This window comes from Grus americana, chromosome 1 (genome assembly GCF_028858705.1).
Source record: "Grus americana isolate bGruAme1 chromosome 1, bGruAme1.mat, whole genome shotgun sequence".
NCBI classification, from domain to species: domain Eukaryota; kingdom Metazoa; phylum Chordata; class Aves; order Gruiformes; family Gruidae; genus Grus; species Grus americana.
The window spans coordinates 27,304,656-27,318,789 of NC_072852.1; the positions used below are offsets into that span (position 1 = coordinate 27,304,656).

Sequence of the window (14,134 nt, forward strand, 5' to 3'; positions counted from 1 at the left end):
TCAGGGGCCAGCAGGGAATTGCTGCTGCCAGGTACACCAACAACCCCACAAGCTTCACAGCAGCGATCCCCGAGTGCCCTGTGGGGTGCACTATCCCCCCAGTCACCCGCCGGGGCACGCCAGGCCTGTCACCCAGGCGCCTCCTTCCCTGGACCCGTCACGGCAGCCTGAGGGAGAAAAAGCCTTCTCACTCACCGTTTGACACGCCCTATAATCTACTCACAGGGGCAGACCAGGAACTGACCTAAAGGCAAGCATGCTGCCCTCCCGTTTGACGTTTAAGTGTGCCGCCATCCCGCTTGGTATTGAAGCGCCCCGCTAACGCACCCCACCCTCCCGAGGCCGCGCATGCGCGGACACACCCGCACTCCCGGCGCGGTGGGCGGAGCTACCCTCTACCCTCCCGGCGCGGTTCGATCGCGCCTGCGCGAGCGGTGTTGTTGGGTGGGCGGTTGCGTCGGCGCGCGCTGCTTCTGTTGCCCGGGCAGCCCGCCGGTGGTTTGTTTCTCTCCGCGATAGCTGTACCGGGCCGAGGGCGCTGCCGGGGACTCCGCTCCCCTGTCCCTGCCTGGGGCCCGACACAGCCCGCCGGGTGCCCCACGCCGTCGCTCCCCTGAGGCGGGACCGTGCCCGCGTCCTTGCCGCGGGATGAAGAGGTTTTTTGGGTTTGGGTTTGGGTTCGGGTTCGGGAGGAAGAGGAAGGGGCAGCCGCCGTCCGGCAGCGCCTCCGTGCCCTGTCCCGCCGGTGCCTACGAGCTCCGGCAGAAGGACCTGGGCAAGCTGCACCGCGCGGCCGCCAGCGGCGACCTGGCCCGGGTGCGGCAGGGACTGAAGAAACACGGCATCGACGGGCGGGACAAGGCGGAGCGGTAAGGGGGGAAGCGGCGCCGGGCGGGCGCTGAGGCGGGGCGGGGGGTCCCGGCGGAGTCAGGAGCCGCAGGTGCAGCCGCAGCCCCCGGCAGCTCCCCGCCAGGAGCAGGAGAGTTGGCTCCGCAGCCAAGCTCAGCCCTCGGCTGGGTGTGGGAATCAGGCCTGTGCTGCCACAAGCCCTTGAATTCGGCCTGGCATCCAAGTGTCGTCTTACCCTTTTTGCCCCGGCCTCCTCAGTGCCCTCGTTCCCGGAGACCTATTTCTTTGCCCGGGGGCGCAGGAGTGGAAGGGAGCTGGCAGCAGCCTAAGGAAGTTGTTGGAAGTTAGGTTGGAAGATGTGAGCAGCGACTTACAGGAAAAGCTGCTGCTTCTGGCAGGTATTGTTGTGTAGGTTTTTTAATCAAGCACAGCAAATACTTGGCAATTATCTCGTAAGGAGAAGCCCTGGGCTGCAGCATAGCTCCTAGTGGTCCATTGTAAGCATAAGGGAATGGACCAAAGTGTTTGGGTCTTGTATGTGTCAACCCTTTAATGCCTTTTCTGAAAAGACTTGGAGTCAAAACCTTCGTGATATTCTGAAGAGATGCTGGTTTTATCAGAGTAGCTCAGCTTCCTAGGCTGTCTATCCTGAAGACTGGACTTTTGCCAGCCTGCTAGCTTGTTGCCGTGGAAACACCTAAACCCACCTAGATTTGTAGAAGTAAGGAAGAGCATGGTAAGCATGCACTTTAGTAATGTGGGTTGTGTGCCTGAGTGTTGCCAGTCAGTATTCTTTTATGCAGATGGAGTTGGAGGATGCAGTTTAAGGTGGACTGAGTATGTTTTGTGCATATTCCAGCTGCCTGAGTCAAGGTGCCCAATGGCATTTATGGAAATCGCTGCTGAATGTTTCTCTTTTTTTTTTTTTTTTCCCCTCCTCTTTTCTTACTACCTTTTCTTTCACTCTGGCTGATTCAGTGGGTCATCAGGTCTTAGCAGACCCTGGTATGAAATTTGTCTAGCTTTTGCATTTTAAGTTCATCTTGTTAAAAAGGTTTGTTTCCTCTGGAAAGATTTTCCTTCTGTGTGTCACGCTATTATTATCAGTGTTATAATAGAAAGCCAAGAGACAAGGCAGTGTATGTAGGCTAGAACACTGTGATGGTATGACAGGACAATGCCTGCTGCTCGAAAAGCTTACTTGAGAGGGATTCAATGGAGAGTGTCTGCCTGCTTGCTGCAGCCCCTGTAGACTATGCCAGCCATGAGGGTTGCAGGACCACCTATGCCCTCTTAGTGCTTGTGGGTGTGATGTGTATTGTCACTGACCACCAGATGCAATTGTTTCAGAGCTTCATCATGTCCTCCAGGGACTGGAAGAGTTGACATCATGGGAAATAGAATTGAAGAATAGGAAATGTGGGAAGTAATGGCTAAAATGTGTGCGTTGTTCGTATTAATATCTCAGTTTTGCTCTTCAGGATTTCCAAAAGCAAAATCCTGCACCAGGGACATGGCAAGTATCACACCTACAGGCTCCTTCCATAAAGTGGGTCCTGTAGCCCATAGGACCTCTCAGAAAATGCACTGGGAACAGCATCAGTTGGCAGCAGGTAGCTTTCCAGAGGTGGTCTAGCAAAGCCTTCAGCCTTGCTGAAAGAGATGAGCAAAACTCAGCACAGATTTGGACACGCTGTAGGCACAATGCCAGCTAGTCATGAATCCTGGGTCAAAGCTAATCACTGAGAGATTTACCCTGTCAGCTGCCTGTCAGAGTGAACTCTACAGCTTTTCTTTGCTTATCTTGTAGCTGCTGGGTTGTCGGCTCAAGTTCCATTGGAAGTGTGTGCCACCAACCTGCTATTTCCCTGTGGTCTCCCAGTGGGGTTGTTCTGCAGCATCTCAGGCATGAGCAGTTCTCTTCTACCCCATGGGTGATCAGCGTAGGATTGCAGCAGCAGGAGGAGCGGAGTCTGGGCAGGGTTCCCAGGGCTGGGTGGCAGAACAGCTTTGGTGTTACTGGAAGCTTCTTGTGGGGACAGGCAACTCTGAACACTCTGATGTTCTCTGCCAGCCTGTTCCCTGAAGTGGATCTTCTATGGAGCTCAGCAGGTCTTGTTGCAAGTAGAGCAATCTCCTTTCCTGTTGGCAGACTGAGCCACTTGATTGAGGAGGGCAGCAAGAAGTATGCAGGTTTTCTGAAGTCTTCTGTTTGCAAAGCGGATAGTGACTTCTTCAGGCTTTTCATGTTTCCCAGTGCTTGGTAGTAGCAGCTTTTAGGTGATCATGGACTCCTTCATAACCAGTCCTGGTTAGCTTTCAGATAGTCTCAGTGAGTCATTTCTTCAGAGATGAAGGATCATGCATACGTATATGGAAATTTCTCAAAAAGTGGAGGTAGTTGTTCTTGAGGGACTCTTCTGTTGATGCTTCAGTCTGTTCCCTGTCTGTAGCAAGACATTACAAGTTTTTGGAAGTCTTGTGATTTTCTTGTCCTCATCCTTGTTGCCATGGAGGATGCTCATCAGCTGCCCTGTAACAAGAATATCTGTATTACAAATTGCTCTGTTTCTGCATCACATGCCACTGCATTTGTGTACCTCTCCCTTTCTGTTCCCACCTAGCCAGTGAGCCTTTTGGTTCGTGTCTCTCAGCAAGGTACTAAACCAATTGCAAGGTTAGTTGAGCTTTCCTAAGTACAGAGGAGGACCCACCCACAGTGATGCAGTTCAAAACTAGTGCTGGCTTTCCCCTCAGTTCTTAAGGAACTGCAGGATTTTTATTGCATCACCTTCAGGGGAGAAAGGTCCCAGCTGTTTTCTAGCTTGTCTCCTGCTCTGTTGGCACAGGTGTCCTGCAGAGCAGCAGGCACTTTGCTTTCTGCACAGGGTGAAGTTAGTGATGCTTTGTGCCTGTGATTTAGGGGGAAACACAGGCAAGGACTTTCTGGGTGATTGTGTCTTTGGGTACAAGTATGCTGGTTAATTGACATTAGGCCTAAGATGTTCTGTGGTTTGAAGGAGCCCTTTTCTGCCTGGCAAGGCTTTACTTGAAGAAAAAAGTTTAATTTTCTTATGCTTGTCATGTATTGTGGAAACACAGTATTCCCTCCTTGGAGAGCACTTCCTCTGTAGTAGGCTTTTTATGACTATGATAGTTGTTATCCACGTCAGGAAGGCCAAACATTTACTTTCCTGCAGTCAGGATGGCAGTGTTCTGCTGTCTCGTTTCCTACAAGTTATCAGTGGCGCTTTGGTGCAAGCATGTTCTTGGTTTTGCTGCAGTAGTAAGCAAGCTGAAGAAAAAGCAGAAATTATCAAAGTGCAGGGAAACACTAATATTCTTGTTATAAAACCCATCTCCTACCTCTGTGATACACTTCTGGCACATGAATGATCATAGAAGAACTTAGAGGTTTACTTGCCGTAGTCCTCCGATTCCCAGGCTTTGGTCTCTGCTGTGCCATATGTGTAGTCCTGCTGGAGGCAGTGACCAGTGCCTGGACAGAGGAACCTGTTTGTGCCAATTCAGTTCTACAGTGAAGGAAATGTCACCTTACTAAGCAGACGATGCGGAGGGGTTTTTTGCTAGGCAGCCTCAGGCATTTGGTGTGCAACTGCTGTTACTGGTAATTGAACGAGAAGTCTGTCTTAAGCTTGCTTTTTGCAAAGTGAAACTTGTGGTCATATCCATTTATCACAGCTTGAAATGATTGCTTTAATTGTCTGTGCTAATTTAATATATTAAATTTTTAGGACACCTCTGCACCTCGCTTGTGCGAGTGGCCATGTGGATGTTGTTACATATCTAGTGGAAAACAAGTGTAAACTAAATCTTCTTGACAATGATAACAGATCACCGCTGATGAAGGTATGTGGCGTATGTTATGTTCTTGTAAGCGTGACTTACTGATTATGCACTAATGATGTATCTTGCAGGATTCTTTACATAGACCTGTGTCGAAACATGCATATTGTGATTGGCATGGAATAGGGATATGTTAGCTAATCTTTGCAGGTGCTCTTATTTTCCAGCAGTGGGAAGGTGGGGAAATTGTAACGGAGTGAAATGTAAATGCTGGAAGTTCTTTCTTTTTTGTGTGCTGTTCCCAGGCAGTACAGTGCCAGCAAGAAGAGTGTGTGGCTATTCTGCTAGAGCATGGTGCTGACCCGAATCTGGCAGATGCTGATGGCAACACTGCCCTTCACCTCGCTGTCATATCTCCTAATACATCTGTAGCAGGGCTGTTACTTGAGCATAATGCCAATATTGACGCTCACAATAAGGTAAACTTTTATATTTGTTAAGGAAATTCTTTCAAAAAGTTGCATTAATATTTCTCTTGAAGAGTTTTTCTTATTTTGATTTTTAACTTTATTTATCTGTCCTTTCAGGAGGGATATACCCCGCTTTTTCTTGCTGTCTCTGAACATCATGAAGAGATAGTAGAGTTGCTCCTTAAAAAAGGAGCTGATGTGCATGCTCGAGATCAGTGTGAAAGGTGAGGGCTTTGTCAAAACTCTTCGTGGGTCTCTTTAATATTCTCCAGGTTGGATTGATGAGAGACATGAGAATGAGCTCTGAAAAAAAAACCAGGGAGCCACACAGAAGGAGCTATTTCTGTGTGACTTGTGAAAGCAGGTCTGCACTTGGCTGCTGTCATACCTCAGTGGATGCTTTCTGCACTGAGGATTGCAAGAAGGCATTGTCTCTGGTGGCCCTTCTGGCAAGAAACATGTCATTAGCTCAGCAGCATTGCCTCAATTTGAAAAAACATCTGCATAGCAGCATCGTTTGTATGTGTTATCTATGTGGAGGCTGTCTGAAGATTGAACATTTAATTGTTTTGACTCCCTTTCCCATTTTATTGTTGCTCTTAATACGTAATGAAAACTGCTTTGTCTTTTGTTCATTTTAAGATGATGGGGAAAATTCTGTATTTTACACAGACACTGTAATTATTTTTATTCCTATTTGCTCTCAAAAAAAAAAAAATCTATTTCATATCATCTTTTCAATGCTTCAGAACCCCACTTATGACTGCTGCTTCTGGCGGGGAGCTTAATTTGATAAAAGTTCTTCTTCGGTATGGTGCTGATGTTTCCCATAAAGACAGTCAGGGATGGACAGCTGAGGATTATGCTGTTATTCATGGATATTCTAGGTAAATTTTTAACTTTATCATTAGAATGAGTTGTCAGTTATCAGTGTGGCTTTTTAACACCTTTTTGGTAAAGGCACCAAGGTTTAATGGTATGTTGAGACCTGTCTTGAAGCTGTGCCGAGTGACGCCTTCTGATATGTATCATTCCTATGTCTAGTGTTAATTTGGAAGTTGAGGCAAATTTCTGCCCAGAATTCTCTGTTAGATTTCAGGTTTTGTAGCTAAGCTCACATCCGCCCAATGTAAACTCTACACAGTGTCTGTATCCTACAGTTATCCAGAGGTGGAACTTGGCAAACTGAAATGCACGTAAACCCTCTCCCCAGACCAGCACCGTTGTCTTTACTGACTTCCACTACAATGACCAGGAACTACCAGACTTTTGTTTTAGAGGAGATCTAACTGATATCTCTTTTGTTTAAAATCTTAAGCAGTTTTACTCCTCTTATTCATAGCTTTGTGCCCACAAGCGCTCCTTCTCTAAGGTGGTTATATGTGCTTAAAAGCTAGGCTGAAACAAGTGTACCAAGCAGGAATTAATAACTTCGTAGGTGTGAATATGCATCTGTAGAATGAACATGACTGTAGCGAATATTGAAGTATGTAATAGTCATGCAATAAGCTCTGTGTGTATTACCCTTAACAAATACATACACGTATATGAATTCATGTGGCTATGAATATGTGTAGGATGGATAATAAGTGGCTGTTAATTATTCTATTAAATGGTATATGGAAGTATGTGGTTATTTCTACCAAATATATTTCCTTTCTTTTTTTATATAGTCTTAGTGAACAACTGGCAGAATACACAGACGGGGAAAACACAGGAGAAGCTTCTGCAGGTGGTGCACAAGGCATCACGGTACTTAGCACTCCTCACCGGACGGGAGCTGCTGGCTTTACGTTGGGTGCACCTGCTATGGACAGAGGAGGTAGGATCCTTAACCACAGAGGAGCTTACGAGGAGAATCACTATGGCCTTTTCTTTAGGTGGTTGGTATTGTTAACACTTAGTGTGTTCGCCATTGACATTTAGTGGAGGCATTGGATGGGGTAGCACAAGAAGTTTTGTGAACATGCTTATTTGTTGCTAGCTGGAGGTGCTTCTTGTCAGGCTGTGAAGGCAGTTGTGATTTGTGTGCTACATGTCTGTCTCCTTATGGGGTTGTTGCCTTCTACCTGTCAGATTGCCTGTCTATATAGGTTTTCCTATAGAGAGAGAAGGGAACAGGGAAGGAACTAAGGTGAGAGTGGTTTTGTTTTTCAGGTGTCTACTTTTACCTATAGATGGGCATTCAGATTTTGAAAATCCAATTGCAAAAGCAGTAGGTTCATCCTGAGTACTTGTTCATCTGGGAAGCAACAGATGAGTTAGCAGGAAGATATATCTAGTTGATTTCCACTGAGTTTGTGTGGTTGTGGTTTTAATATTAATAGTTTCACCAGCACTAAGCTCCTTCCAGTGACTCATTTCCAGCATCAGTTACAATTGTTTCTGTGTAGGACCTATAGAGATGTATTTAGGAAAAATTGTCTTGGAAAAGTAACTTTGTTAGCAACATCAATGCAGTGTCTGTGTATACCGTATCTTATTGGACATAGTTTGATTTACAATAAAAATACAGCTTTTCTTCCACTTTCAGTAATTGTATGAAATAAACTTTAAAAAAAATCCCTATTACCTTGTGATACAGAAAAACCATTAAATTGTCTTGTGATCAAAACATTAACTCCTTCAGTGAGTTTTTAAAGTCCAGTCTATACTTATGAGCTCACATTGCCCTAGAGGAATCGTAGAAAATTAATATTTTAATATAAATGAAATCGTCTTGTACTTTACATCTCAGGCCTTACAGTGGGATGTTTTATTCTTTCTGGGGCTTTTTATGGGTGTTAAAACTATGTGGCAAATAGGCAGCAGACAGTGTTCAAACACAGTTCATTACTCCTTTTTTAAATATGTCAAGAAATATGAGCAAAACGTGGGATATATTTTCCTCACTGATTTTTTCCCAGATATGGGAATTTAATTTAGAGTCAAATTTTGTTCCTTTGACTTGGGAACAGTGGCTTTGATCTAGTTGGAGACTTGTAAAGTTTCTTCATAGATTGAAGGAAGAATTTTATTTTATTTTTAATTTTTTGGAAAGGGCTTGGTACAGGTAGTTGAATCAGCAAAATGTTGCTGTTGCCCAAACAGCACTGTTTCTGCCTCCTGTGCATGTAGATAATTCCTGTGGTACCACATTGTAATGGCTGACAGGCCTGGGTTATTTTAAAATAATATGTGGCCTGAAAAATAATACTGTTATATGATTCTATAAGTGACATAGCCTCAGGGAAATATGGGTTCTTGAGCCAAATAATTTGCCTCATTCCTTGAAAATTATGATACTACAAATATAAGTCCCCAATATTATGGGAAATGGTGACTTCTTATCCTCATTTGAAGAGGCATAGTAAGTTATGTGGCTTAAGGACTTGGGAGGAGAAAGAGTATGCTCTGTTCTCAGTCTGCTTCTAGTAGGGCTCGTTTTTCTTCTGAGTAGTATGAATCCTTTTCTTGTGCTCAGTCTCTTAAAAGATGACGCCGTCATGTTGAGCGAGAGAGATTAGTAGCATATAGGGAACATTTATTGGCATTAATTCTGCAGTCTCTGGCTTGCACCCACAAAGCACAGCTCCTGCATGCTGAGAGTCCCTTTGATATGCTGCAGTAACAGGCTTTGAAGCTGCTGTTAGAGGAGAAGCTGGGATGATCTTGAGAGACCAGAGAAGCATCCACTTTGAAATTGTTTTTTTCTTTTGCTCTTCTGTACCACTGTTCTGGGATCTTCAGTGTTGTCCTTGTTCCTTTTGCTGCTTTTGCACTAGCTGAAATGTCTTCAAATATTCTCCTCTAATGAGCAAGTCAGCATATTTAAGAAGTTGGCTCATGCTTATTTGGATGTTTACTTTTTGTCAGAACGTGAACCTTTTTATTAATCACAGACAAGTTTGCAAAAGCCTCCAAGAGAATGGATTCCAACCCTAGCATATCGAATGACAGACTTTTTAGATATGAAGTTGGAATTTCTTTGGCAAAAAATAATAATTATGCATTTTTTTTCTAAAGGCGAGGATCTGAATTTTTAGTATGTGTGCAGTGGCAACTTTTTTTTTGCTACTGCACTGCATGTTAGTGCATTGTTTCTTCAGTGTTTCCCCGAGTCCCTGCGGAAACTGTTGTTTTTTCATTGTAGAGCTCTTAAAGAAATAAGTGCTTCAGTGTGATTTACATCTCCCAAGGCCAGGAAAAGTCGTCCTGTATCACCTTTTAAGAAAACTGAGAAATGAAGAAGGGATGAGAAACCATTTTGAGGTCCTTTCTTAACTCTTTAAGTGCATGTCTTCAATAGGAGTCCTTTTGCCACATCCATTCCATGTTATGGCCTTGTCACAAAGAAATGTGGTGTCGGGTAGCTGCGGTAACAGAACCATACCATTCATTGACTTAAAGTATAAAATTTTACTAAGTAGGATGGGTAGAGCAGGTGGATAGTGATTTATATCCTCAAACTGCTATTCCACAAGACACAGAAATGCATAGGCACACGCGTACGTGCGTGACACTCGCACCAGTCAATGCACCCATTTTGGTCCAGTTGTGGCCTGCCCTATAGCCCTGGGGGAACATGGTAGTCATTCTGACTACTTGTCCTGTCTGTGTTTTGGCTGGTGGCATAGCTTCTGTGTGGGAACAGTTCAGCATGGTCAAATCAATATACGCAGGACTCTCTTGTCTTCATACTGAGGTAGGAGGAGCCTATGTTTGCATCAGGCACCGACACACTGTTAAGGTGACCTGATTTAAGGCAACAAGTTTTTGGGTTGCTTTTTTTTTTTTTTTTTTTTTTTTTTTTTAGCGAGGGATAACAAACATGCTAAAACTGACTTGAGATGAGTGAATGTAAATAATATAATGGCTCCAAGTTGCATAGTGGTGTGAGTACTGAGTGCCAAGATTTCCTTCAAAATTTCTGGACAGCGTAACTCTAAAGTTTAGGTGTTGGCACCTAAGGATTTTTGGGATGCTTAGAGGGATTTTGAGTGTGCTGTATGTATAAAGCAGTCTACAGATATGAAGGTATTGCATTTGTGGTCTGTGCTAGATAAGGACTAGTCAAGTTGAGGGAAATATAAAGTTGGCAATAGAGTACGTTTCTGATAATCTGTTTATTTCAAAATATTGGAATGTGTGTGTTTCACATGGAGCAAGTAAATTAAGTTATACTGTTTGGCACTGTCCCTTGAGAGTAGAGTTCTGTAGATTGGTTTTGTTTCTACCACTTATAACTGTAGAGCAGACTGATAGTCACGGTACGTTCTCCCATTGCTATAGCTTTGTTGAGGTACTGATGACATTTTCCAAATTTCTGGGAATTTAAATTTATTCTGATGTTATTGTTTCATCTATCCTTTCCATGCCTTTTCCTAAATGGATATAGGAATGCAACAATCTCCTAACCAGACATCAAGAACAGGAAAATCAAGGAAAGGTATTCTATACAGTAGCATTTCAAATATGAAACATGTCGTATGAAATACAAATATTAACACGTCTATGATGTTTATTGTCCTGGATGTCCCTGTTTTGATGGGTTTGGTTTTATAAATTAAATTTGAGAGCAGGCTTTGGGCACTTCTTATTTGTTTGCATGTTTTGCATGGGTCCTTTATTATTGAATTGAGTGTTTGCTTTGTGTCATTAGTGGTAGTAGTTTGTTGTTTGTTTTTTTTAAATATGGTCTTCTGTTACTCCCAAATGGAAGCGGACTTCAATTAAAGTGGAAACAAACAATCCCCAGAGACTGCTTTTCTAGATCCCATTTCTATAGTAGGGCATCAAGGTCTGTCTGAAAGGTAGCTCATGAACTTTCTCTCTTGCCTTCTAAAGGATGATGTGACCTGGTTTTGATCATTGCTCAAAGTTGCTATACAGTGAAAGCAAAAGTTCAGATAACTTACCCAGCTGGTTTGCTTAATTATAACTGTACTAATTGAAAACATAACTGAAGTCACCTGCCAAGAGTTTATAACTGCTCCACACTATCCACCCAGTTCTGAGAGAGAGGTTTTTATTCAGCTTGGGAGGTTAGCAGGTAGGTTAGACTGCTGGTACTGAGTTAACAGAAAACTGTGGCATGTAAAACTAATTAATATTTTTAAATACTTCATGTTTGTAATAGGAAACATTAAAAATCGAAGACTGTATTGGTATTTTAAGTGTTTTAGCTTGTACTCACACTGGAAGTTTCAGCTTCTAGATTTTGTCCACATGACGTGTCTACACTGAACATGTACACTGTATTTTGTTGTCTGAAAGTCCTGTTCAGGTCAGGAGATGTACTCAAAATTCCCATATAAACCCTGTCTTGAGGACAAACAAAATTTCTGTGCTCATTTGTTATTTGCTGGTAGTAGAGGAGAAGTCTTCAGGCAAGACATGCCTTTGTTTTCTTTTTTCCTTTAATGGTTTTGTCCAAGACCTTGGTTTGGTTATCATCATATGACTTTATAGAAGGTCACCAATCTCCTATTTATGAGCAACTTCATTTTGTTATGATATTTAGCAAGAATTAGTTATCGAGAACTTGAGGAACACTGAAATAGCTACTATGTGGAGGTTATATTTGTTTGTTTGTTACCCTCTGTCTTGGGAATTGAAGAGGCCTTTTATTTTATCTTAGTTGTTGATAGTAGAGAAGTTTTAGCACTCTTCAGGCTGGATTCCTAGAGTTTGGATTTCTTTAGTACATCAGCGATGTGCCTAGGATACCCTCTCATCAAGTTTGCAAATGGTCCCAAACTGAGGGGAAGAGTAGATACTCTTCAGGGCAGTGCTGCCATTCAGAGGGACCTCGACAAGCTGGGTGAACGGACTGTCAGGCCTGTCTTATGAAATTCAGCAAGGGCAAATGCAAAGTCACGCATGTGTAAAGGAACAACCACTTGCTACAAAACGTGCTGGGATTGCCTGGCTGGAGAGCTGCTTTGCTGAGAAGGCCCAGAGGGTCCATCTTGGCAGAGAGCAAGCTGAGCATGAGCCAGCAGGGTGCCCTGGCAACTGAGAAGGTCAACAGTGCCCTGGGCTGTATTAAGAGCAGCATAGCCAAGAGACTGAGGAAGGTGATGATGCACCCTACTTGGTACTCACTGGATTGCGTCCAGCTTCCTGGGTATGACTTTAAGCCCCCAGTACAAGAGAGATTGGTCTTTTTAACAGTGAGCAAGTTCAGTGGAGGGCCATCAAAGTTATCAGGGGCAGGAGTACTTGCACTTTGAGGAGGGGCTGAGGAAACTGGGCTTGTTCTGCCTCAAAGAGGTGACTTTGAAGAGGATGTAGCAGCAGCTTCCAGTACATCTGAGGATAAGACAAAGAAGCCAGGTGCTTCCCAGTGGCACGTGACAGGAGGCAGCGATGCAAGAGGCGTAAGTGGAAACAAGAGAGTTTCTGATTGGATGGGAGAAGCTTCACCATGGTAAGGACAGTAAAACAGAGGTTGTACAGCCTCCCTCCTTGGAGGTGTTCAAGACCAAACTGGATAAAGCCTTAAGCAACTTTATCTGACCTTATAGCTGAACCCGCTTTGAGGAGGAGGTTGGCTAAGAGGCTTCCTGAGGTCCCTTATGACCTGATTTATCCCTGTGATCCTTTGTGCAAGTCGCCTTCATAACACTGATGAAAGCTTGGAGTGTAGTATAGAATGCCAGGTTATACCTTTTTTGTCTGTTGAATACCTTTTTTGGTGCAGTGTAGAGAACTAGTAGTAGAATCGCTGTAGAGGTGATTCTTCTACCTGAGGACAAGCTTCAGATCTTGATTATGCTGTTTGATTTTTCTTTACCTTTTCAGAATAATCTGTAACTGGGTAGAGCAGCAGATAGTGTAGTATATAGCATGATGTTAGATAAAATAGTAAAGTCTCTGCATATGATATGTACTCATGTGTGTAATATGAGTACTTCGGCGGTTCATTTACTAACTGTCTTGTTAAACCACCACCATTTTGTTAACTGTTTACTAACACAGCATATTCATGCTATGCTTTTTTTTTTTTTTTTTTTGGTTTAGAGATGTTTCTTAAATCTCCAGGTGTAAGAGTCCAAAGGAGATATAACTCTGGTCTTTTTTTGTTTTCTTTGTTTAGTTCGGTAGGGCTTGAAAAAGCAGTTGTTTTGGAAATGCATTCATTCATGCTGTCTTGTGTGGAATTGACTACCCAGATTTTCATTCTGTTATGACCTGTAGAGTTGTCCATGTTAAATGTTTTTGTGTGCTGGTTAATTTTTAGCATGCCGAATCTAATTTCAACATGTCAATTTATGTTTGAACAGCAATAGATGACTTTTCCCAAGGAGACTCAATCAGGTAAGACTTTAAAAATATCTAATGGTGATCTGAGGAATGATTTGAGAGACACAGTACTCATTTTGCTTTACTTTTTAAGAAGCTCTGAGAAAGAGGGGAGTGATGACAGTTGGCATACTTCTGAGGAAGAAGAACTCGATTTTACCCCCAAGGTATGGTACATTTACAAGAAAAAAAGTCCTGAGAAATAAGTGATTTGAAGGCAAGTTTTCTCTGGGATTGAAAGAAACTGCGGTTCCAGCCAATGTTGTTTCTCCTTAGAAGCAGTCTCTGGCCTGCCAACCTTTCTTCTGCTGTGAGTTTTTCCTAAAAGACCTGTAGCTGTGGCAGAGCATGCAGTAGATTTGTGGTTTGGGGCAAAAGAGCAATAGGTGACAAGATAAACAACCACATTGTTTCATTTGTTCTTGTTCGTTTGAGTCAGACTTGCAGACACTAAAAGTTTCTAAGTTACTTCTTATAACCTATTCTGTTCTTCACCAAACATTTATTGTTTCCTGTGAATTTGGTGATAGAATCCTAACTGCTAAAGACAAAGGGCATTTATTTATCAAGACCTTCTGAAATCCTTCATCACCTAGTTCTCCTTTCCTCCTTGTCAGGTTCTTCAAGAGCACTCAGTGGATGAGTTACTCAAATGGGTTGTCTATTTTCTTCTATGAGATGGCATTCTGTGCTTGCATGTAATCTCACACTGCATGTTCTCC

General features: G+C 43.3%; 1 protein-coding gene across 12 annotated transcripts in view; it reads left to right on the forward strand.

The window, feature by feature from the left end:
- The first annotated feature begins 409 nt into the window (after nt 1-409).
- The window catches only part of LOC129205687 (ankyrin repeat domain-containing protein 26-like), a 277,628-nt gene continuing 263,903 nt past the window's right edge, over nt 410-14,134 (forward strand). For all 12 annotated transcript variants that reach the window (XM_054823678.1, XM_054823731.1, XM_054823748.1 and 9 more), the window contains exons 1-9: nt 410-869; nt 4,605-4,719; nt 4,962-5,135; nt 5,244-5,350; nt 5,876-6,013; nt 6,800-6,948; nt 10,504-10,554; nt 13,394-13,427; nt 13,507-13,579. In XM_054823678.1, the coding sequence (XP_054679653.1) occupies nt 649-869; nt 4,605-4,719; nt 4,962-5,135; nt 5,244-5,350; nt 5,876-6,013; nt 6,800-6,948; nt 10,504-10,554; nt 13,394-13,427; nt 13,507-13,579 (1,062 nt within the window). In that variant the 5' untranslated portion in view covers nt 410-648. The remainder of the gene's footprint in view (nt 870-4,604; nt 4,720-4,961; nt 5,136-5,243; nt 5,351-5,875; nt 6,014-6,799; nt 6,949-10,503; nt 10,555-13,393; nt 13,428-13,506; nt 13,580-14,134) is intronic.